Source organism: Suricata suricatta, chromosome 15 (genome assembly GCF_006229205.1).
Source record: "Suricata suricatta isolate VVHF042 chromosome 15, meerkat_22Aug2017_6uvM2_HiC, whole genome shotgun sequence".
Lineage (NCBI taxonomy): Eukaryota > Metazoa > Chordata > Mammalia > Carnivora > Herpestidae > Suricata > Suricata suricatta.
The window spans coordinates 62,473,802-62,497,596 of NC_043714.1; the positions used below are offsets into that span (position 1 = coordinate 62,473,802).

General features: G+C 44.8%; 1 protein-coding gene across 4 annotated transcripts in view; it reads left to right on the plus strand.

Moving 5' to 3' along the window:
- WDYHV1 (WDYHV motif containing 1) overlaps positions 1-23,795 on the plus strand; it is a 162,093-nt gene that overhangs the window by 99,264 nt on the left and 39,034 nt on the right. For all 4 annotated transcript variants that reach the window (XR_003903135.1, XR_003903136.1, XM_029923452.1 and 1 more), the window contains exon 6: positions 14,715-14,821. Coding sequence is in view for 2 of the 4 variants with exons in the window: in XM_029923452.1 (XP_029779312.1) it covers positions 14,715-14,821 (107 nt within the window). In the remaining 2 variants the exon portion in view is untranslated. The remainder of the gene's footprint in view (positions 1-14,714; positions 14,822-23,795) is intronic.

Here is a 23,795-nt window from a genome sequence, read left to right on the forward strand (position 1 = left end):
GAGGGATGGCTCCCCTCGCCTCCCCGAGCTGTCACTGAGCCCCGCGATCAGAATAGCTCTTCCGGAACTGGGGGGAGCACAGCGGCCGGGAGCGGGGCGGGGGAGGGGACCACAGCCTCCGGGCCTCTCTCACAGCCTCTGCCCCTCCCCCGCTCTTGGACGAAAGAGGGCAACCCTTGCGGGGCGGCGGTGGGGAAGAGGGCCCCCACCCCACCCTGCCCCCGAACCGCCGTCAACGCGTCCGCTGCGAGGTCTGTCTCCGAGGGTGCTAAAGAAAGGACAAGGACAGGAAGGCCGGGCGGCCTCTGGTGCCTGCGGGGTAGGACTGGAGGGCAGGGACAGTCCCCCACCCGACTCTCTCTCAGCACCCTAAGCGAGCAGCGCCGACCTCTAGGGCGCCAGGCCGCGCGTTAGGGGTGTCCGAGCCTCGCTCCAGCTCCGGGGCTGTGCCCTCCTCTCCTTCCCGCTGTTCGGCATCCTCAAGGCTGCTAATTTCTCTCCGGGAAATACCAGGCCAGGAGTTATGTTTTAGTTTTGGTGCGCGTTGAGGGAGACGGACCCAGGAGCCCCTCCACCCGGGGGTTAAAGCAAGTGGGGTGAGTTGGTGTTGCCCAGACCCTCAGGGACTAGCTTGATAACCTAATCCTCATAACCTCGGGCTAGCGGCCAGTGTAGAAGCTACCTGGTTTTCCAGATGAGGGCACTGAGGGCCCCAGAGAAAAGTTAAGCCGGTGACTTAGCCGGATTGGCAAGGCTAGCTCTTCACAAGCCTTAGTACCATCTGAAATTACCCTGTTCAGTTTTACTTTTTGTTCCTCTGTTTGTAATAACCCATCCCTCTCCATGCCTCTGTGCAGAACATCAACGTCTTGAGAGCCCCTCGCTCTCGTTGGAGGGGATAGCCCAGCACCTTGCCAGGCCACAAGTCGACTTTCGGTAACTATTTGTTGCAGGAGTAGGCGCATGGGAGGCTGCACATCAGCGTAGCTTCTTGCCCTTCATGACTTCTAGTTTTGATGCTTCACAGTCTGATCTATTTGGCAATGAAACTGTACAAGTAAAAATTCCATGCTCAAGAGTTAGTTTCAAACTTGACCCCTCTATGTTCCTTCTTCTGTGGCCATCTACAAGTATTTTCTGTTCCACAGACAAGTATTTTCTGTTTTTTTTTTTTAATGTTTTTTATTTATTTTTGAGAGACAGAGAGACAGCATGAGCAGGGGAGGGTCAGACAGAGAGGGAGATACAGAATCTGAAGCAGGCTCCAGGCTCTGAGCTGTCAGCACAGAGCCCGATGCGGAGCTCAAACCCATGAGCCGAAGCCTGACGCTTAACCGACTGAGCCACCCAGGCACCCTTGTGCAATCTTTAAGGCTTAGAGTAGGCAAAATGATTGCGCCTTGGGAGGGGTGCATGTCCGATGTTTTTAATAAAGTCTGTTTTCAAGTAGCCAGAGTTTGCTGATTCAGGTTTCCCACCATAAATAATTTATTAGTGTGGTAATAGTACAAATAGCTTGTAAAAACACTGCAGAAGGTCCTAAACAAATGATAAACACAATGATCATGCTAACAGATGAGACAGTATTGAGTCTGGCTTTTGCTGTCAGAACTGACATTTGCAAGGGAACACAATTAAAGGATGTGATTATTAAAGATGTCTGCTAGCAACATGTCCATAAGCAACATCACTATAGAAACCAGAGAAGGCAGAAGATTTGAATTCTAATTCTGCTAGGGCAACACACTGCTGTCTGACCCGGATGAATGAATGACTTGAATTCTGGAGACTCGGTTTTTTGAGTGATCAAGAAAAAAAAAAACTAGAGCCTCTAACGCCTCCCTTTCTGGATTGAAAGCATTATAAATAGGATTATCAGTACTAGTTCTTTCAACCTCTTTAATGGTGTTACACATCCACAGGGCCCATGGCCTCCTAGTGATGTGTACTTCTCTGATTCTTGATGGTGGGCTTGGTCACGTGACTTGCTTTGGTCAGTGGGATGCTGGTGGATATGATATGAGGAGATACGGTGTGCGTGCTTGTCTGGTCGACCTTGTGTTCTTGTGTTTCAATGAATGCCCTGGCAAGGCTATACCCTGGGTATCCACCGCTAGAGCCTTGGTCCCAGGATGGGACACAGGGAGTAGATGCCTCAGTTGCTCCCCAGATGTATCAGCAGGAAATAACTGTTTATTCTTGAATGCCACAGAGATTATTGTGGTCTTTGATTACACAACCAGTAGCGACAAAGGGTTGAGTGACTGACTCTCTCTCTTTCTGCCCCTCCCCCACTCATGCTCTGTTTCTCTCTGTCTCGATAATAAATAAACATAAAATTTTTTTTTAAAAAAAGGGTTCAGTGGCTGAAAGTTTGTCAAAGCCTTTTTTAATTTCTAAAATTCAAACATACAAAGGAAATCACTTTTTTGGGGGGATACGAATTAATCTCAGGAAGCCTCAGTGTTTGTCTCTTGTACTTCAGTTCTATCTTCCTTCTAAAAAAAAGACGAAAGGAAAAGAAACAAAAGTTGTGGTTATCCTATCTAACCCAGACTTCTTCTGAAGTTTCAGTGACTGCTTTAGATTTCCCACACCATTAAAAATCTAACTTGACACTTCTTGAAACATACGGTTTCTACTAGGAAGCCTTTCAATGCTGAGCCCCTCGGGATAATGAAAGTGCTGGGCCATCTTTAGAACAGTTAGCTTCATATCAGATACTGGCTGGACTTTGCAAAGTCTCTGTGTCTGGAGGCCGTATCATGACTGAACATTTGAGAAGCACAAAGTATCAGTGTCTTAGCTTCCGACGGAAGATGTGGAGACAGACGGATGCTCTGAGGGTCTCACAAGGCCCAGACCCAGGAGGACCAGCCTGGCCTGATGGTTTGAACGGGGCGCACAATGTGAGTTCCTTTGCATGGACACTGAGCTACTGCCTTTCCTGAACAGCTTTGTGCCACAGATTGCCCATGTTACATGCTGGGTATTTGATTTTTTAAAAAATGTTTATTTTTGAGAGAGAGCGAGCATTTGAGAGTGAGTAAGAGGCAGAGAGAGAGAAGGGGATGGAGGATCTGAAGCAGGATCTGCACTGACAGCAGGGAGCCCGACACGGGGCTCGAGCTCACAAACCATGAGATCAGGATCTGAGAGGAATTCGGATGCTTAACCAACTGAGCCACCCAGGCGCCCCTGGGTATTTGATTTTTTAAAAAATGTGTGCTTCTCCCCTATGGGGCTATGAATTCCATGTTGGTAGGGCTGCGTCTTAGTGTTTTAGTCACCACAGTGCCTGTCATGGTGTTTGGTATGTGACTCGCAATCAATAAATAACTCAATAAATGTTGAACTACTAGGGGATGCTGTTATCCCCCTGTCTTCACCTACTGACCTCTAATTCCTCCTAAGGACACAGCAGGGTAGAGAGGAGGAAGGGTGGGCAGCCCCGAATCCTACCCTGCTTTGTCTAATCCCCCACGAGTCAGGCCTCACCAGTTAGGGAGGCAAACAGGGAAGGAGGTCAAAAGGTGGCATCTTGGAGAAAAATGTTTTAAATGTTTAAATATTTGTTCCCCCCCAGGCAGATGCTAGCCATGCGGAAGACACTGTGTCACGCACTTTGCAAACGTAATCAGGTTTAATACTCTTCACCAAGTCTGTGAGCTGGGTGCTGTCATTCCCTATTTTACAGATTAGGAAGCTAAGGCTCTGAAACCTTAGGTAGCCTGTTGAAGATCAGCCAGCCAGTAGGGTGAAACCCAAGCTTGTACCCAGGTCTGTCTTCAACCCCAACAGGAGCCAGACTGGGTTCTAATCATCGTTCCCTACTTAAATAGCTGTGTGACCTTGGGCAAGTTACTTCACCTCTCTGTGTCACAGTTTCCTCATTTGTGAATTGGGAATAATGATAGTAACCACCTCAAAGGGTGTTGTGAGGATTTATGAGTTAATATGTACAAAGTATCTATAAAGATGCCAGCACCAATGGTACAGAATATTATTATCTTTATGTGAAATTTGCACCTCTGTCTTTTACTTGCTTACATCCATGACCACCCATCAGATTTTAAGTTTTGAGGGCATGGCGCATAGTTTACTCAGCTAATTTACAGATATGGGAAAAACTGTCTATATTGGAGCAAATTGTACAACGAACTGATAGCTTGCGTATTACTAGTTACAATTTATTGCACTTAAACTATGGAAAGGAGCCTTGTTCTGGTCAGAAGCCTACATTTCCCAAGGTAAACCCAGCACGAGTTTAGCCTGCCCACTGCCTCATAAGGCTGTTTGTAGACATTGTTTGTAGAAGGGATTGAAAACTTGATAAATATGAAGCACACTGTTGTTTCTACCCCCAAATGACATTTGTTTATGGTTTTGGCTGAGGCACCGACTACTTCTCACTAGAATGCAATGCTATTTTGTTTTTTCATAGTTTCTCTTTCTGAAAGGGTATTTTTTCTTTTTTTAATACTTATCAGCAGTAGTTGTAAGTTAAAAATAACTTCAGCTTGAGGGTGGGGCAGGGGCTGGGATCAACCAGATCTGTTGGCTCACTCTGTCCAAGTTCAGGCGAATTTTGTCAGGGGCAGAGCTGGAGGAACTCAGGATATTAAATTCAACCTGTCAGTGCTGTCACAGGACTGTGTGTTTAAGGCCACAACAATTTGCATATGACCCTACACCCTGTCTGTCTAGGGCGGGGCACCCTTGAAACAGTGTGAAATACGTCTGTTAGGTGTGTTTGAGCAGGAACTGCTGGCTGTGGGTTATTTTTGGGTCTCTGGATGCCACAAGTCCTGCCAACCAAATTAAAGTCGGTCAGACACATGTCACTGAAAATATTCTCATTACTTTAATGAGAATCATTTGGCATTCCTCAAATGTGGGCCTGGTTCTGTTTCTGAGAGAGGGTCAAGGGCATTTTGCTATAATCCTCCTTCTTTCATAGACCAGTTGTTCATTTTAATGATAAAACTTTTTTTTCTTTTAATAAGCAGTAAACAGGATTTGGAGGCAAGGCTGCTAACTTTTGTACAACATAAAGAAATGAATGAAATCACAACACTTACGAATAGCCCAGACTTCTGGTGTCTTTTTATAAAAACACATTTTATTTATTTTTATTTATCCTTATCATTTTTAAAATGTTAATTTATTTATTTTTGAGAGAGAGAGAGACAGAGAGGTAGTGTGGGAGAGGCAGAGAGAGGGAGACAGAATCCCAAGGAGGCTCTGCACTGTCAGCACAGAGCCCATGTAGGGCTTGAACCTATGAACTGTGAGATCTTGACCTGAGCCAAAATCAGGAGTCAGATGCTTACCCGACTAAGCCACCCAGTTGCCCCTAAAACCCTATATTAAAATGAGGATCTTTAATTTGTTATGAATGTCAAGCTTTATGTACAATATTAGTGCCTAAAATTGGTTAAAATCGTCCTATCTATAACCTTCCAAATGGTATCTTGAATAGTTGAATAACAAATTTAGTTCTGAGGTTTCTCATATACAAAAATAGCTTGGACTGAAATTCATCTAGACATTGTATCTCGTGGCTTACTTTTATTATCACTAATGTTCATATAATTTTGCAAGGTAAGTATTTTTATCCCCACTTAATAGATGAAAAGACTAAGTCTTAGATATGTTAAACATTTACTCCAAGGTCTGCTTAAAAATCAGAACAAACTTTTAGAGAGGTTACCTAATCCTGTTCCTTCCTTTTATCCTTGAAAAGGCTAAGTCTCACAAAAGAGAGACTCTCTTGAACACAGAACTAGTTAGTAGCAGGCCTGGGAACTGGGCATCATGAGACCAAATACAACAGGGTTCGAATGTTCCATTAATCTTGCTTTACTGATCAATGTTCCTGATAAATGTAAACTTTGAAATAAAATTTAAATCCTCTGGTTTACACACTCCAGTGATCAGATTTTATTAGGGCTTCTCATCAGTGAGTTTGTTCCAGAAGGTACAAGAAAAACAACTTGATCCCCTAAAGATGCTACTCTTCAACTATCAGGATCCTAGAGAAACAAGAGTTGAAAAATCAGCGTTTACCTGACCATCAGCTTGAATGCAGATTTACCACTTGTTACATTTTGACAGATTGTTGTAATCACTGCAGGTTTTGACTGATCACCCCTGAGGATTTGAGTGATTTGTGAGTCATGGGGAGTGTGTTTCCTCATATGAGTTAACTAGTGACTTGTCAAATCTTGGAGAAGTCACTTAACCTGTTTGGTGTTCAGTTTTCACATTCATATACACACGTTATGAAGATGGTTGTAAGGTTCTATGGCATTATTGACAAGAGTGATCATTAACATGATTACAGATTTTCTTTGGGAAATAGAAAAATACTACTTTCCCCTGCCTATCTTGTTGGGTGGCTGCCTGTCACCCCCATTAGAAAGCAAAAGTCCAGAGTGCCCCGGTGGCTTAGTTGGTTAAGCATCCAACTTTGGCTCAGGTCATGATCTCATAGTTCGTGAGTTTGAGCCCCATGTTGGACTCTGTGCTGACAGTTCAGAGCCTGGAGCCTGTTTCTAATTCTGTGTCTCCTTCTTTCTCTTCCCCTCCTCTGCTAATGCTCATTTTCTTTCTCTCTCTCTCTCTCTCTCTCTCTCTCTCTCTCTCTCTCTCTCTCTCTCAAAAAAGGAGTAACAATAAAAAAAAAAAAGCAAAAGTCTCTAGAAGTGTTCTGCTCACTACCGTATGCCTGATGCCTGGTGTCTATCAATGATCAAAGTGCCAGGGAGGTCTCAGTGTCGGTGGGACTGAATTTCTAAGTTGTCACCTAGAAACTGTGGTCTGTGAACTGAAAACCATTTTACTATTTGTCTCAGATGATTCAATAAAAATAAAAATAAAATGAGCCTGAGATTTTTTTTTTAAACAGCAGTACATTCATTTCAGGAAGAAGAATGTAATTTAAAAATAAGTACAGAATGTTCATCTTCTTTCCTGTTCTGACTACAGCCTGAGAAATCCAGTCCCTTAAGGGACATAATATTTTCAACCAGGGTTTACTGTTGATAGTAATTTAAGAAATAATTTAGTCTTTTAAACATCTGCTTTGCTAAAAATGGTATTGTATAAAAGCTCTTCAAATTGTGTATCTGTTGAAGAGATAAGGTATAAATTAGATGTTTTCCTCTCTCTGTCAACTAAGCAAAAGGAGTGGTTATCTGCAGTTTTGGTGTTGATCTATTTACAGGCTGCAAAATTTTTTGTAGAACATCATTCATTCATTCATTGTCTCGACAGGGATGTACCGTGCCTCTGCTAAGTTCCTGGTGCTCTTCTAAAGCAACTTAGGGGAAAAAAGATGAGCATTTACTCTCAGGAGTGTATAGGCCAACGGGAGAGAGACACACATACAAATATGTATTTCTAAAACTATGTGACATGTATAGTGATTGGGATTTGCACAGGGTTCGTTGGGACCCCGACGAGGATAAATCCTGTGATTCAAGCTGGACTAGCCAGGCAAGGCTGCCGGGAGTTGCTCTTGAACGGAGTCGTAAAGGCTGAGTAGGAACTGATGAAGCAAATGGAGATAGAGCTGAGAGCGGGGCTGGCATCCAGGTAGAGGATTCAGCAGGAACAGTGGCAAAAGGGGCGGGCAGCCGGAGTTGCCTTGAAGGACAGAGTGTGAGCAGATAATGAGAAGAACCGGGGATGGAGGGGGTGGAGGCAGGTTGCAGAGGGTTCTGTGAGGTCTGGTAGAAAGTGTGGGCCTTATCTGAAGTGGTAGGAGCCACCGGGAGCTGTAAACAGGGAATGACAGGTAGGTTGTGCTGTAATAGATATCTCTTGCGGGGAGGGGCAGAGGGAAGGATGGAAGAAGCACACTGGATGGACAGGAGTCAGGAGGATGTCACTGTTTCCAGGCGGCCGCTGATGAGCACCAAGGCCAGGAGGGTAGTAGCTGGGGGGTGAGGGGGAGATGACTTGAGACACCTGTAGGAGGCAAACACCCAGAACTTGGTGATTGATCAGGGGTGAAGGAAGGGCAGCACCGAGGAAGGCTTTCGAGATTCTTCTCCCATTTCTTCCTTCCTTCCTTCCTTCCTTCCTTCCCCTTCCTTCCTCCTTTCTCTTTCTTTCTTTCTTTCTCTTTCTCTCTCTCTCTCTCTTTCCTGTTTCTTCCTTTCTTCTTCTTTTCTTCCCTTCCTTCCTTCCTCTTTTTTTCTCCTTCCCTTCTTTCCTTCTTTCTTTTAAAAAATTTTAATGTTTATGTATTCTTCTTTCATTTTAATTTTTAATTTAATTTTTTTTTTTGGGAGAGACAGAGTATGAACGGGGGAGGGCAGAGACAGAGAGGGAGACACAGTCTCCGAAGCAATCTCCAGGCTCCAAGCTGTCAGCACAGAGCCTGATGCAGCCTTGAACCCATGAACAGTGAGATCATGACTGGAGCTGAAGTCAGATGCTCAACCTACTGAGCCACCCAGGCGCCCCCCGCTTCCTTCTTTTTAAGTAAGCTCTATGGCCCACATGGGGCTTGAACTCAACTTCAGGATCAAGACAGATTCTACTTTAGGTGAAAGAAGAAACAAATGGCTGGGGGAGGGACTGAGGACTGTTGCACTGTTCTGAGTGAGACCTCACTTCCACTCATTTTAGGGCCATGAACAGGTCAAACTCTGCATTCCTCTTCCCTGGGGAGATTGCCTGTGTTGTGGAAGGGACTTATTTCTAATTGCCAAGGCCTGCCCCAGGAAGAGGAAGCAGCTCTTTTTGGAAAAACATTCAAAAGGGATCTTCTCTTTTTGTCCTCCATTATCTAATCCATCTTGAATAAGATTTTGTTTTCTGCCAGTGGTTATAGCACACAGTCTGTCCCATGAAATGAAATGTTCCATTTTTACACATCTTTAAAAATGTTATGAAATATATAGTGCTATTCTTACTACAAATAAGAATGAAATTCCCTAAAACCAACAAGTGAATGGGTGGGTGCTGAAAATTCGTTTTATGTATATATTTTTACCATCCAGTTTGCACTGCCTGTGAGCTTCCCGATGTGGGGGACAGGGGATGCCTCAGGGATCATGGTGGGAACTGGTGTCGACTTCCAGATCCAGGATCCAAAGGGACCTCTCTCCCTGCTGTGGTCCAGTCAGGGGCAGGCATGTGAGTTGGGCTGGACCAACCACACATACTCTCCTGGAGAAGTGATGGAAGGAGGTTGGCGTTTCCTCGTTGGAGGGTGCTGTCCCTGGCTGGCCCCTGCTGCAGCAGCTTTGTTGTGATCCTTGCTCTCTGCTCCTCTGGGGGCTCTCTCAGTTCTTGCCTCAGTTTTCCATGCCTGCTTCTTCGGCCTTTTGCTGATGCTATGAATCCGATAGTCTTCCAATAAAATCTTTGCACTTAGAAGAGTCAGGGTTGATTTCTGTTGCTTGCAAACAGTGACTGCAACTGTATGGAACCTTCATGTAAGCGAGGCATTCAGCGCCTGGGTCCCATATGAACACACTGTCTCCTCTGCCCATCAGCCCTCCAAGGCCCTGTGGTCTCATGTGCTTATCTGTGTACTTGGGCCAACAGTTGAATTAGACCAGAGAGGTTGATCTGTATGTATTAGGACTTACCTAAAAAATCATCCACTGAGAAAACTGGACTTAAGCCCAGATAGGGGATTTTGGCTTGTATAAAACTGGCAGATTTAGAAATACGGAGACAGAGAAGAATGTTGAGCTGTCCATGTGTGAAAGTAAAAGAAGAGGACTTCAAAAGCTCAGAGCTGTAGATTTTTCTTATAAATCCATGGCATGACCTCATCAGGGCAGCAAGGCCGAACCCAGAGCATATCTTGTAAATTTCCCTAAGGTCCCATCACACATTTTGTTATAATTTTCTAAATTGATGCTTCAGATGTGGAACTTAGCTTGAAGGCAGGAGGAAGGGGGTAACATTTATTGAATACCTGATGTGTGTCTTTTATCTACATTGGTTTATTTAACTCCCCTCGCCCCCGCAAACAGTGCAAAGTAGGTATCATATCCCTATTATATTCACAAAGAAATTGTATAGTTGGACTCACACAGCTCACACGTGGCAGAGCAGGGGTTTCAATCCAGGACTTTGAACTCCAAAGCTTGTGCTCTTCCTATGAAACAATTCTGCCTCCCAAAGGATATGTGAGGTCAACGGGGAGCAGGAGGGCAGAGAAAGCAGACTGCTAGACCTTGGGAAGAAGATTCTTCTCTCATGCATGTGAGACTCAGGACTGCAGACGTGGCCAACTGGTTTTTTCATGGAGGCCATTGTGTAGTCTGGGAGGGACTGCAATGTGTTGGTATTCTACCTCTCAATAACCAAGGGACTCATTTTATGACAAAAGAAGTATAGCACTGGGTGCTTGCTGGTGAAACTAGCTTATTTGACTATGTGACCCATCACACAGAAGCTTGAAAGAACTGTGGAATGACCTAGAGATTGCTGGGCCCCTGTCTTATAGAATGTAGTAAATACAGTGTTTCTGCCATGTCCAGAGTGGGGAGGTGGGTGTAGCCTCATCTCATTTTTAGGCTATTATACCTAACAAGCCACCTCAAGAACTTTGGCTTCCCACCCCTGAAATCATGGGTTGATGAGTTTAGAGGTTCTGGTTTCCACCAGAGACCACAGACATGGTTCCATTAAAGTTGCAGCTAAAACTGTCCCTAGCCCTTTAAGGCTCCTCCTGCCACTGAATCCAAGCAGGCAGAAGGTAAGTGTATTGACTAGAGTCAATTATTAAGGGAAACAGGTTACTGCTACCCAATGAAGACAAGAGAGACCATATCTAGAGCCCAGAAGACTCACTGAGTCACTTCTTAACACCGCCATATACAATAATAATGGTTAATGGAAGACCATGCTAATCCGGACAGCACAGGGCCACAAGGGCTCTGATCCCCAGGAAATGAAGAGCTGGCTCATCCCATTGGCTAACAAAACTCTAACCAGTTGAAGTGCTGAGGGAGAAGGTAGAATAGAGGTAGTGGGGGGATTGCTGATTTTTGTCCCACGACCAGCAGCTGAAGTTGGGATTGCTGTTGTTAGGCATGTCTTCTCGACTTGATTATGGTTTTCTTTATGGGCTCGCCTTTCTGCTGCCTCACACGAAGTATGTTAGGTTCCAAGTGGAAGTGTGACTGTATCCATCTCTCCTTACCATGACAGCAGTTTGTGGGACTTTGGTTCTCTGGGATGTAGAGCATGAGTTTCTTCATCTGGATGAGGTACAAGAGGGATGCTGCATAGATGCAAAAGTGGGGAACCATGCAGGTAACTGGCATGGCTCCCCCCAGCGCCCTCCCCTCCCCTTCCCTCCAGTCCATCCAGACTATCTACCTGGGCTTCCTTGTGCTCTGGTTTCTGGTTGGGTTTGGTCAATGAAAGTTACTGGCAAAAGATGAGAGAGAGAGACAGAGAGAGAGATTTTTTTTCTCTCCCGTTTTGCTTAGGCATAATATGCTTAGGCCTTCCACAATTTTAGTTCCTGCCAGACAGCTGCTCTGCCCTGATTTCAGCTCTCATTGGGCTCTGCAAAGTCACATTCTTCCTCTTGCCCCTGAGACCCAGAGGTAGTAACAGCTTCCCGCTGCCCTCACCTCTTGGAGGCTCTTTTAACTCTATCCACACCTCTGTAATGGATCCCTTTATTAAAACCTCTTAAGCATTTGAGCAGAGTTTTATAACCTGCTGGGCCCCTGTGTGATACAAATTGGGAGATGATTTCATTTTATTGAAGCATAAAATTATCATTTTATTGGAGCAGTCTTTATTTTCCCAGAGGCTATGTAGTAGTGTTTCTTGAAAAATCAACAGTTCCTACAATATTTAAATCAATTTGATCTACAAATGTTTGATTTAATGGAGCCTTCCAGGAAGAAGGCATGCCAGGAATAATACAAAATATGAGGGGAGCTATTTTAAAAGTCTCCTTTACCTAAGAAAGTTAGGCAAAGAGACTTTCCTCTGAGCATTACTTATAGCAAGTAACATCATTTTTATACTTTAAATGAGAAAGTTGATCTCTACAGACATGTGGTAGAATTTAGCTGTGACTCTACCTTTTTTTCAATTGCCTGTCATCAAGTCATAATCCTTTGGGATATGCATTTATTCCTTCTCCAAGCTTTTATTTTGTACTTAGTGAATGCCACACAAAAGTCCTGCCATTCATAAAACAAAGATGGATGGGGTGTGGCCCTCACCCACCAGACACAGGCTGAGCACAGAGAGAGAGCCAGGGGTAAATTCATTGCAGTCTTTGCTTTTGAGTGTCTCCATAAGTAAAAAAAAAATACCAACTTTCATTCATTCAGCAAGTATTTGTAGAACATTTGCAATGTGGTGGTGCTATGTATCAGAAATACAAGGCTGAAAGGAAAAATGCATAAAATAAACTCTCCAAATACACAAAACAAATGAAAAACAAAAGCAAAATCAAAGCAAACAAACAAAAAAGCTAATAGGGGTGTCTGGGTGGCTCTGTCAATTAAGCATCTGACTCTTGATTTCGGCTTAGATCATGATCTTACAATTCATAGGTTTGAGCTCTGTGTTGGGCTCTGTGCTGACAGTGTGGAGCTTACTTGGGATTTTCTCTCTCTCTCCCCCTCTCTCTGCACTTCCGCTGCACTCGCTGTCTCTCCAAAATAAATAAATAAACTTAAAAAAAAGAAAAAACCCAACAAACAAACAAAACCATCCCCCAAAACCCCATAGTCCCAAACACATACTCCGATGGTTTCTGCAATCGTGGCATTTACAGTTTAAGGACGTACTTAAGGGCTGGTGTGAGAATTAGATGAGATGTTCATGGAGCCACAGGCACATAATGGATAATTTACAAATGCTAGAGCCCATGAGCATCTACTAGGGAGACAGACCCATCGCACTAAAATGTAATGTGGCGCATAGAGGAGGTAGGCACTTATTCTGTTGTTGGAAAGTCATGGAAGGTTCCATAGAAGAGGTACAGCTGAAGGACAAGCCTCACTCCCTTCACTGTAGAAAGGACAAGGAAGAGGACATTGAGGCAGAGAGCAAAGCCGTGTAGAAGTAAGAGAGCCCAGGGTGTTTGGGAAACAGTGTGGACTCAGTGTTTCTGGAGCAGAGGTTGCATGAAAGGAGACAGGAAATGAATCTGGAAGGCAAGTTAGAGCCTGACTGTGAAGACCCTCCTCTGGCATATGGAGGGCAGAGAGCCTTTGGAGGTGAGGTGAGCATCTTCCATAGCATTTGATCCGATAGCACTGGAGATGCGTTGAGCCAGCGTGTCTATCCTGGTGGGTAGGTATCTGAAGTTTAATGCCAATGTTGTGCTTTCAACAGTTTTAAGGTTTTAAAGGCTGAAGCAGCATTAGGAGCCCCTAAAACCTGGGGAGAACAGTGAATCCAGAGTGCTGTCTGTTACAGAGTAGAGTCTCCAAATATTGGTGCAAAATCACATGTTTATTTATTCATTTTTTTAACTTTAGAGAGTGGGGAGAAAGAGGCAGAGGGAGAGAGAGGGAATCTTAAGCAGGCTCTATGCTCAGTTTAGACCCTGATGTGAGGCCTGGTCTCATGACTCTGGAATCATGAACTGAGCTGAAATCAAAAGTCAGATGCTCAACCTGCTGAGCTACCCAGGCGCCCAGGATCACATGTTAATTTTTTATTTATATTTGAGAGCATGCAAAGGGGGGGCAGCAAAAGGAGGATAGAGGATCCAAAGTGGGCTCTGTGCTGACACTAGTGAACACGATATGGGCTTAAACTCACAAACCGTGAGATCATGACCTGAGCTGAAGTTCGACGCTCCACCCACTAAGCCACTCAGGTGCCCCTGGAATCACAAGTTTAAATGGCACCCCTCCTTAGCAGGACTTGTCCAGAAAAAGCACAGACATGATGTGTAATAAAATCAGTTTCTTTTGTGACCTAGGAAAAATATAAGATACAACATAAAGAATACTTTATACTTTAAGAACTACAAGCTTCTGAGTTTCGGTAGATAATCAGATTAATGCTAACTGCTGCCTATTTTTCTTATCTATCTTCCAGAATCAAAGGGAAGGAACAGGGGCCAAACAACAGATTGACAATTCATAAAATAGCATTTATTGAATACATATTAGCTGCTGTTGACTCAAAGATGAATGAAATGAGATCCCTGGTCTAGGAGTTCACAGACTAGTGAAGGGGACAGTTGTGTTTAGACTGAGTGTCTGTCATGGATCAGGCTTGGTGTTAGGCTCCATATGTCATCCCATGATGACAATGAGTGGCACATATGGTCATCTTCATTCTCAGCTGTGAGAACTAAAGTTTCTGGAAGCTGAGTTATTTGCCTGAGGTCTCACAGCTGGAGTGACACTCATATCTCTGCAGGGAACAGATGGCTCACTGGATGGGATAAGAGAGAATAGTTTAGTAAAGCGACCGCTTACAATGGCATCGCCAGGTTAGGGAGACCAATGAGGGATGGTGGGGGCACTGTGGGGGTGGCAGTGGAGAGGACTGTTCCTACTGCAAGGCCCCCCAGGGGCAAATGGAGGGAGCAGTTACGAGAACCTGGAGGAAGGAGCCATGGTTGTAGCCGAGGGCCACCAAATAGGAGCTGTGGCCTTTGGTAAAGGATATAGCCAAGTCCCAGTGACTTGGGAGAAAGGCACCAAGGGCAATAAATACCCTGACTGCACTCTCTTCCTTTCCTTCAGTTTCCCACCTGTCCCTCCCATTGAGAAACACAACCACAACTGGAAGCTGGAGGGCAAGAATGCCCACTGATGTAGCCTGCTGGGATCAGAGACAGCCAGCACAACTGGTAAGAGGAGGTTTAACTCCCCACTTTTTCTGACTTCATGACTTCTACTCGCCACATTCAAGCAGTAGCTCTCTCACATTTACATGGCCCAGCTTCACAATTACCTGGAGGATGACCATTGCCAGGGGTAAACGGTGCAGAAAGGTGGAATGGATTTCTATTGTTTCTGACATCGTCGTCTCCCTTCTTTTACGACAGCACCCTTCCTTGATGCCTAACCCATGTGCACATACAGGTGACAGGGTGGCTGTATGGCCCTAGTGAAGCGGTTCTCCACAGCACAGGGTTGGACTTGGAGAAACTGACCCTGAATGTTAAGAATGTTACAATTTCCTGTGATGAGCATGGAAGGTACACTCTCAGCAAAGGGAACCAGGAGGGTTTGGGCTGGAGTTTGCCTAGAGAACCACGTCTGTAGGCACCCCATTTCCTCTTAGGAGAAACATTTGGGACTGAGGTGATGAGATTCTGCCTGTCCAGGGCGAGGTCCTATCTGAAACCCCCACAGTGTCCTTTTATATGTACGCAAAGCCTCAAAAAATGTCATGTAGATCTGACATGTAGAATCTGAGACCAATATCTTACAGGGCCACCAACACCATCTTGTTACACAGTTATATCTCTCAATCATCTTACAAAAATATAACTTGTTATATGGTTCCAGACATCACACATGGGCATCAAATTACAGCCATGAGATGATGACCAGCCTGTGGACTTCTGTAGCCATTTCTCTAGAAGGTCTCAGAGGGGCTTAGCACAATCAACTCTTGGATGTACTGGGGTGTTCAGGGCATGTGATCCAAAGAGAGTGAATTGCAGGATTTGTGCTGGTGATATTGAAAAAAAGTCCCTTTTCTGCCTGAGTTGCGGAGAGGGAGGGACAAGAGAGAAGCTGGAGAGAATGGAGTTAACACAGAGGATAGCCTGGCTGAAGATACAGACTAGACTGATCAACTCATCCCAGACTGTCCTGATTTTAAAAGTCAAAGTCCCACATCCTAGGAATGCCCTCAGTCCTGGGCAGACTGGGACAGTCCTTACCTTAGGGACAGAATGAGAGCATGTCCTGATCATATCACCTGAGCCCCAAGTCCCAACCCTGCCTGTGAACCTTCACTGCCTTCTGTCTTTTGTAGCCAAATGGGTCCTGACTGAGCCAGTAATGGGCAGCTTAGGGAAACAGGGGCAATGGTGTGGGTTTGACCAAGTCACTGAAGTCTTCCAGTACTCCTTGGTTCCTCCATCTTTCAGATGAGTGGCTGGATGACTTTTATGTTTTCTTCCAGCCCCATAACATTTATGCATGTGTGTCAGCCCAGTCTTGCAACCCCCCCCCAACCACCTTTTAACATCCAAACAAAACAAACCTTCTGTGCAGAGTGTTCCAAGTTGCAAGCAATGTGCTTGAGCCGATGTTATCGTCCCTTGGCACAGTTTTACCTAGATGAAAGTGAGGACTATTAAAATATCTCCTTGCAACTTTTATGTGGGAAGAGGGCTGGAACACCAGGCATGAAATGGTATTTATTTTGCTTGTGATAGGAAACAGCCGGAGAGTCTTCATGGATCAGGTATGCGGCTCATCCCCAGTGATGGGTCTCAGGGTGGGACTTGGGCAGACAGCCTGGCGCAGAGCGTGTCCTAAGCCACAGCTCTTCAGAACACACAGAGACCTAGTCTGGGGGCAGGATTCCGGGGTCCAGAGTAATAACTTCATTACTTATTGGTTTAGAGTTGATACATTTTAACATATGTTAACATATCATATGTATTCCCTCCATCTTTAGCATTCTTCTTCAGGTACTGGGTTTTCTTTTACTAATTTCCCCTTATTCTCTAGGTCTTTTAGGAAATGTTCTTAGGGAGATTTGACCTGCATGCCTCTAGAACAGCTTGGTTTCCATAGTGATCATGGTGAAACAGGGTAGATATCGGTTGTCAAGCTCACCATCTCATCCCTCCTCCCTTTTAGTAACACTTCCTCCCTTCTTTTGGAGGAAAATGCCCCCCTTTCTATGTGGTTCCAGTGGGGCTGTTAGTCACTGTGCTCATTACCTCCTTACGTGGGTTACCAAGTAACCAAGCTGGGCCGGTCATAGTCCCTAGCCCTCACTCCTTGTCCCTCGCAGTGATTGGTCCAGTGGGCATGTAACCTAAGTGGGGCCAGTCAGGGTCTTCTCTGGAATTGATTTCAGACCTCTGAAGAGAGGGAGGGTCCTGGTGATGCATCTGCTAAGTCAGAAGTGTGTGCATCAGAAGTGTGTGCATGTGGGGATACCAGACACTCTCTTTCTTAGCAGCACTGAGAAAAAGATAGCGTTAAGGCAGAAAGAAGATAGGGCACAAAGAGCACAGCGATGAGGAATGGAATAAGAATGAGAGCCCTCTTTAGAGATATACTCCACACATATCCACACACGGACCCTTTCCAAGTGTACAGGTCAGTGGTTCTTAGTGTGGCCACAGGCTAGTGCAGCCATCGCTGCTATCTAATTCCAGAACATCTCCATCGTCCCAGAAGGAAACTCTGTCACCATGGGCAGTCACTCCTAAATACCCCCTCCTCTTAGCCCCTGAACACCACTAATCTACTTTCTATCTCTATGGATTTGCCTCTTCTGGACATTTCATCCAAACAGAATCATACGGCATGTGGTCTTTTGTGCCTGCTGTCTTTCACTTCCTATGATGTTTTCAAGGTCCATCCATACTATAGCATGTATCTGTACTTCCTTTCTCTTTATAGCCGAATAATATTCCATTGTATGCACATACCACATTATGTTTCTTTAATCATCAGTTAGTATACATTTGGCTTGTTTGGAGCTATTATGAATTATGCTGAATTATTTCACAGCATCTTACATAATCATAGTAAATTATTTCCACGATAATTTGTTAGTATCTGCCTTTCCCATCAGACTAGGAATCTATGAGTGCAGGAAATGCTTAACAGCCAGTAGCTGTTCAATGATTACATATTTGCTGAGTGAATAAATGGATGACATAGGAGTATGATCCCCATTTTACAGTCAGGGAAGCTGAGGGTCAGGGAAATTAACTTGTTCAAGACATACAACTAGTGTGTCCATCAGAAGTCTTAATTATAAACAACAGAAACCAACTCTGGCTGGTTTAAGAAGAAAAAGAACTTACTGAAAGCCTGCTGGGGAGCTCAGAGAATCACCAGGAAGACCCAGGCTTATAAAATGAGCTGGAACAAGGGGGACAAGATGGCAGCAGGGACCAAGGGCAAAATGGTGCCTGAGAAGCAGCCTCGTGAGGACATGGCTGACATCCCCACCTTCCCCCCAAACAGAGGACAGTGCCAGCATCGCACTGCTAGCATCTCTGTCCCTGGTTAGCAGACGTTGCTGCTATTGCTGTTGGTCTCACCAGAAGGCCTTTTCCATTGGCCCCTACTTCTTTGCATTACCAGCATCTGACTAAAAGCCCATCTGACTGAATGTGGTGTAGCTGCAAGGGAAGCTGGGAAAATGAATGCCTGGCTTTTTAGGCTTTTATAGTGCAGGTGGGGTCTGCTTTCCTCTTGGCGGGGAACTCTCTAGAACAGGAAGATTTAGTGTTGGGTAGAAAAAAAATAACTTTATTTTAGTAATAGGTAGAAAGCCAGGTCTCTCCAAACTGAATACGTTATAGTTCTTTGATAGCTTCTGACAAGACGCCCAGTTCACTGAACCTTCTGAGTCAGTGAAAGCCTTACCATGCTATTTGTCATCTCCTCCCCACTCTCCACATGTCAAGTGTCAAAACTATGACAGGTCATCATGTGCTGAGGGTGGCCTATTCATTTCTTATCTATTCCCCCACCTTTTATTTTAAAAGCAAATCCTCCCAGACTGCAGTGCCTTTTTAAAACGTAAGAATTGAGTGCCTAAAAAAAAAAAAAAAAGAAAGAAAGAAAAAGCAAAAAACAAAACCAAAAATACCTAGAAGAACATGAGGACCTCAGCCTCTGACCTTGCCATGCCCTTGTGATTGGAGAGTTTCCCAGAGCGGTCTGATGGCTATACCCATCTGCCACCCTCTGTACCAAAGGGGACTATATTGAGAAGCACATGGCTTTTTCTTTGGTTGATACCCCCAGGACTTTTTGGGAGCGAAATACCTGTGCCATTTTCTCAATGTTACCTCAAGGGAAGCTGGCCCCAGACCATCCATCTGGTGCTCGTGGAAATAGGTGCCACATCTGAGAGGCATCCTCCTGAATCAAGCAGCCTTTGATTAGTTCTGTGTAAAAATGCACCCCCTCTCCTTTGCCCCTGGGCGCATGGATAATTAAGCCACCTAATTATTCACAACCGCTAAGGAGATGTCAACCTCCCTGTGTTTAAGCCAAGAGACCTCAGGTTTGCCGGAACACAGGGGAAGGACCTTCCAGAAAACAAGGCTGTCTCTCATTATTTTGGCTATTCCAGCAGGGGAGATCTGAGAGAGAGATTCCAGTTCCGCCCTGACTGTTTTACAGAAACGGGCTTGTATAGCTCCGAGGTGACAGGGCCCAGGCAAAGCTTTGGTTCTCCATCTCCAAAATGGAGGTAGTAAAAATAATAAAATATTCGTTTGTGAATCACAAGCTTGTTATAGCAACAAAGAAGAAAATATATATGGAGGCAGTATTATACAAATATTAGGTAAATTTAGCAGACCCAGAGCAAGTGCTTAATCTCTCTGTGCCTCAATCTTATCGCCTGTGCAATGGGAATAATCTTATCAGTCCTGCGTCATCCAGATGTGTGAGGATGAACTAAGTTCAAACGTGTAAGTTGTTCAGGATAAGACTTGGCACATTGTGTGTGCTAAATGAATGCTAGTTATTATGCTGGTTTATTGAATCTGTCACCCAAAGGAGCCTTCAATTAGGTCCTGCTACTTGACTGATCAATTAAAAAGTTAATTAAGTGGCCAGTTACTCCCCTCCAAATTTTTTTGTAGAGTTCTATCCAAAAGCTAAGGTTTCACTGTCCTATTTTAATGAGCTCCAGGAGCAGTAGAAAGGGCTGACATGGAAACTGAGGAAGTTGGCTGTGTCATTTTTCTGATCATACAGCCTTTGGGTTCCTGAGTGGCGAACTTGTTTCAAATCCTGGCTCTCTCGATTGTTAGCTAGATGCCTGTAGACTGATCCTTTCCTTCCTTTGGGCATCCATTTCCTCACCTGTAAAAAGAAGTGAATAGGCTCTCCTCAATTCTAGATGTCTCTGTCAAAGGTACAGACGTTCCATCTGATTTTATTGATTTCCTAGAACAGAATAATAGAAGTTAAGCTTATGGATCTTAGAGTCAGAGTCCTGAGTGCAAGGGCAGTCTGCCTGACTGGGCAACTGAGACTCCAATCCTCAGTTTTCTGATCTGCAAAATGGGGATGATAACAGTACTTCCTTCAAGTGTTGTGAGGATTAAGTCAGATAGTCGCATGTACGCCCCTTCGCATGGCGTCTGGTGCCCGTGAGCTCCTAGTAAGGATTGGCCATAACAGCCATGGAAGGTGTTTGTTTCTAAAGCTAAACCAATCTTCGCTTCTTTCCTCTGTGGTCTCAGTCTTTTCCTTTGAACTCAAGTACAAAGTTTTTGGTAACAGAGTTCTGGTTGGCTGGAGGCTGGTTGATCAAGACTTGGCTCTTCTCTCCTTGTTGTGGTTCATGTATATTTATGGATAGAATTTGAAAGGAGGCTGCTGGGCATCAGATGGCTCTTGTCTTGAGTACATTCATTTTGAGGGAAGGAAATCGATGTAGGTTTCCACGCAATGGCCACCCCTCTGAAACCATCAAGACAAGTTGGAGACTAAGGTTGGATAATCTTACCAGAAGTGGAAGCAACTTCTTCAGAAAAAGAAAAGTATATCTAATATCACATTTTGTCTGAGTGCATCAGAGAATGTATTTTTCCTGGAGGTAAATCAAAAAGAAGCAACTGCGCCATCCATCAAAAGTTATAAGTAGTTTTGAAATCTCCCGTCAACAACCACTTCTTAGTAACCTGGACCCAGAAGATGTGGGTTCAAAGTCAAGGGTAGAATGATATTAGATGCATCACATAAAAACACAAAGAACATGGAGAACTGGTTATGGATTTATGACATCTTTATGAGGCAGAATATTTGCTTTTTAAAGAGCTTCCTTCCCTTGGCTTTGCAAGGGAGGCAGCTCCTTGGCCGCCTGCAGGGTGATGGGGGGAAAGAGCAGGGAGGAGGCAGGAGGGGCGTTATCTGCTGATGGAAAAGCAGGTGAACAAGTGACCTTGCTTGAGTCCCAGCTCCTTTGTATCGAAAGTCAACTCAAGGGTCTTAGGTCAGCATCTGGGCAAGCAGTCCTTCTGGAAGAGAGGTCTTACAGTGGGTCCTGCATCCAGGTGGCTCTTGGATTCCAGGTCGTGGAGTCCATGGCATATTGGTGATGGACCCATTTGTCTTCCATGGTTCTCAGTTCTTCCCTGCCCACCTCACTGGCCATCCAGTCTCCTAAGAGCACCTTCTCCTAGGCCTTCTTTCTGTGCATTCTCTGCCCTCACCTTTTCCTCTCGTGGAGCTCATCTCTCTGTCTCAGATCAATCCATTTTAGTGCCTAACTACTACTAATACCACACATTGAGCACTTACTGTGTGCTCATTGTTAGGTACTTTACAAATTATTACCTGAAATCATTACAAACCCCAGGGTATTCCTAGCTCCATTTTTTCAGATGAGAAAACTAAAGTTTACTTGGTTGCTTGACTTGTCCAAAGTCTCACAACTAGTCAGTAAGAGAGCTAGAATTTAATCTCAGACCTCCCTCTCTCTAAGATCTGGGCCCTTTTTACAACCCCGTGATCTTCAAACTCTGGGGCACCACATGACTTTTCTGAGAGCAAGTATATCATGCAGAAGGCAGATGGCTGGAGGTAGAGCTGTTCCATGGAGCTCAGGGAGGGCACCCTTCATGTGCTGATGGCTTTTTGTTTTGGGTTCACTTCCAAGGTAACTTTTATTTATTAATTGATTCAGTGGGATTGAATTTTTGAGCATATACCTTCTTATCTAAGTAAGTCCCTCGTTGTAAGTGACTAACCTACCCTCTCTGTGTTTGTAAAATGGGAATAATAAGGCCTCCATATATTGCAGTTAGGTTTAGAGTAGGTAACGGCATAAGGTGATGGTGTGGGAGACACTCTGTGAATGACAGTTATTACTATGATTTCATAGCTGATTTTAGTCAAAATTCCAAGTCTATACAGACTCTGATTTCTCATTTGCTGAATGACCTAAGAGGGTGTTGCTTTCTTTAAAGACATCAGAATCCAGGTGGATCTTAGAGGCTCTCCAGCCCTGCATAGCAGGGAAGGTTCCACCACCTGGGAAAACATAAAGCATGCTGGCGAATGTTAAGTCTGGGAAGAGATGCTCACAGCTGCTCTCATGAGCCAGCCAGGCATAGTACCAGTGGGGGGTTTTGAAATGGGACATTTATATTCCACCTTCCCAGGTGCTTTGTAAAATTACTTAGTTCCATTGCTCTTTATGGTAAGTCAGAAGTCTCTGATTCTGATATCATCCTAGACAGTGGATGGCTAGGGAATGGTTATTTCTACTAAATTTCTTTCTCACTGGCTGGATGCCCTGGAGGTAGTATTCCTGCTTCAGGTTACACTGTAGGGAGAGTGTTTCCTCTGGAACAGAGCCATGAGTTGGACTGCAGAGAGGGACTCAGGCCAGGAAAGCTGTGCTAGGGACGGAGCTGCAGGAGAGAGGAAATAACCACAGGCTCTTGGAGCTGTCACTCAAAGAAAGAAAGCTGTTCTTTCTCTCCTACATTCTCTCCCTCCACATGGATGTCCTTACAAGAGCCATGGATGTGGCTCCAGTTACCCTGGAGCATTTGTTAGTGTTCCCAGGAGATACATAAGAAGCAGAGTTGCCAGGAAAGGCCTTTGGTTACACAGACATTTCCGATGCAGAATAAGTGACTTGGGGAAATTGTATATGCCTTTGGGCTGAGCTAGGTCAAATGAGGCTAGGATGTACGGGTACCTGCTAGGGCCTATAGAAGCTGGAAGGATCTCATGCATCCCAACCACTGACTTAGAGTCAGAGCATTTGAGAGCTGGGATTCAGGAGATGCTTTAGGGCTCTGGGAAGCTGTGACTTGCCCTGACAGGTGTCTCCTGGGTCTATTAGTCAAGGCACTTGGTTGCGAGTGAAAGAAACTTGAAATTGTTTAACAAAGAATAAAAAAGCAGAGAGAATTTATTGGTCCATGTCCATGAAAAGCCCAGGGATGGCTCATGGGCTTGGGCATGGCTAGAGGTCCTCTGTGCCTTTGTCTGTCTCTCCATTTCACACGCGTGCTCACCTCTGTGCTGGCTTCAACACCAGACAGGCTTTTCTCCATGGTGACAGAGGTAGTCAGTGGCACCTCTCAGTTTTAGTTATCCTCAGAGCTGGGGATCCTAGAAATAAGGGAGGGCATCATTTCCAAAATTCTAGTCCACATACCAGGAATGACATGACTGACCTGGCTTGGCTCACGTGCCCATTTCCTGAAGCAATTGCACTCCCCGGGAGAATTCTGATTGGTACCGTCAGAAGCTCTAGAGGATGGGGCTACCCCGCCTGAACCATGTATGGGGGAGGGGAATCCCTCAGAGGTGCTGTGTAGTCAAGAAGCCTCCTCCACAGTGAGTACCTCTGTGCCATCAGCATGGCAGAGCTGTGGGCCTGTGACACCCGCTCTCTGAGATCATTGCTTCGTCTTGTATAGAGATAGAATTGGTTGTCTCTGGTAAGCAGACTAATGCGCCCCCAAAGATGTCTATACCCTACTCCCCAGAAACTACGAATATGTTATGTTACGTAGAAGGGGGGAAATTCAGGTTACCGATTGAATTAAGGATTCGAGTCAGATGGCCCTAAAATAAGGACATTATTCTGGATGATGGAGGTGGGACTAATGGAATCATAGGAGTCCTAAA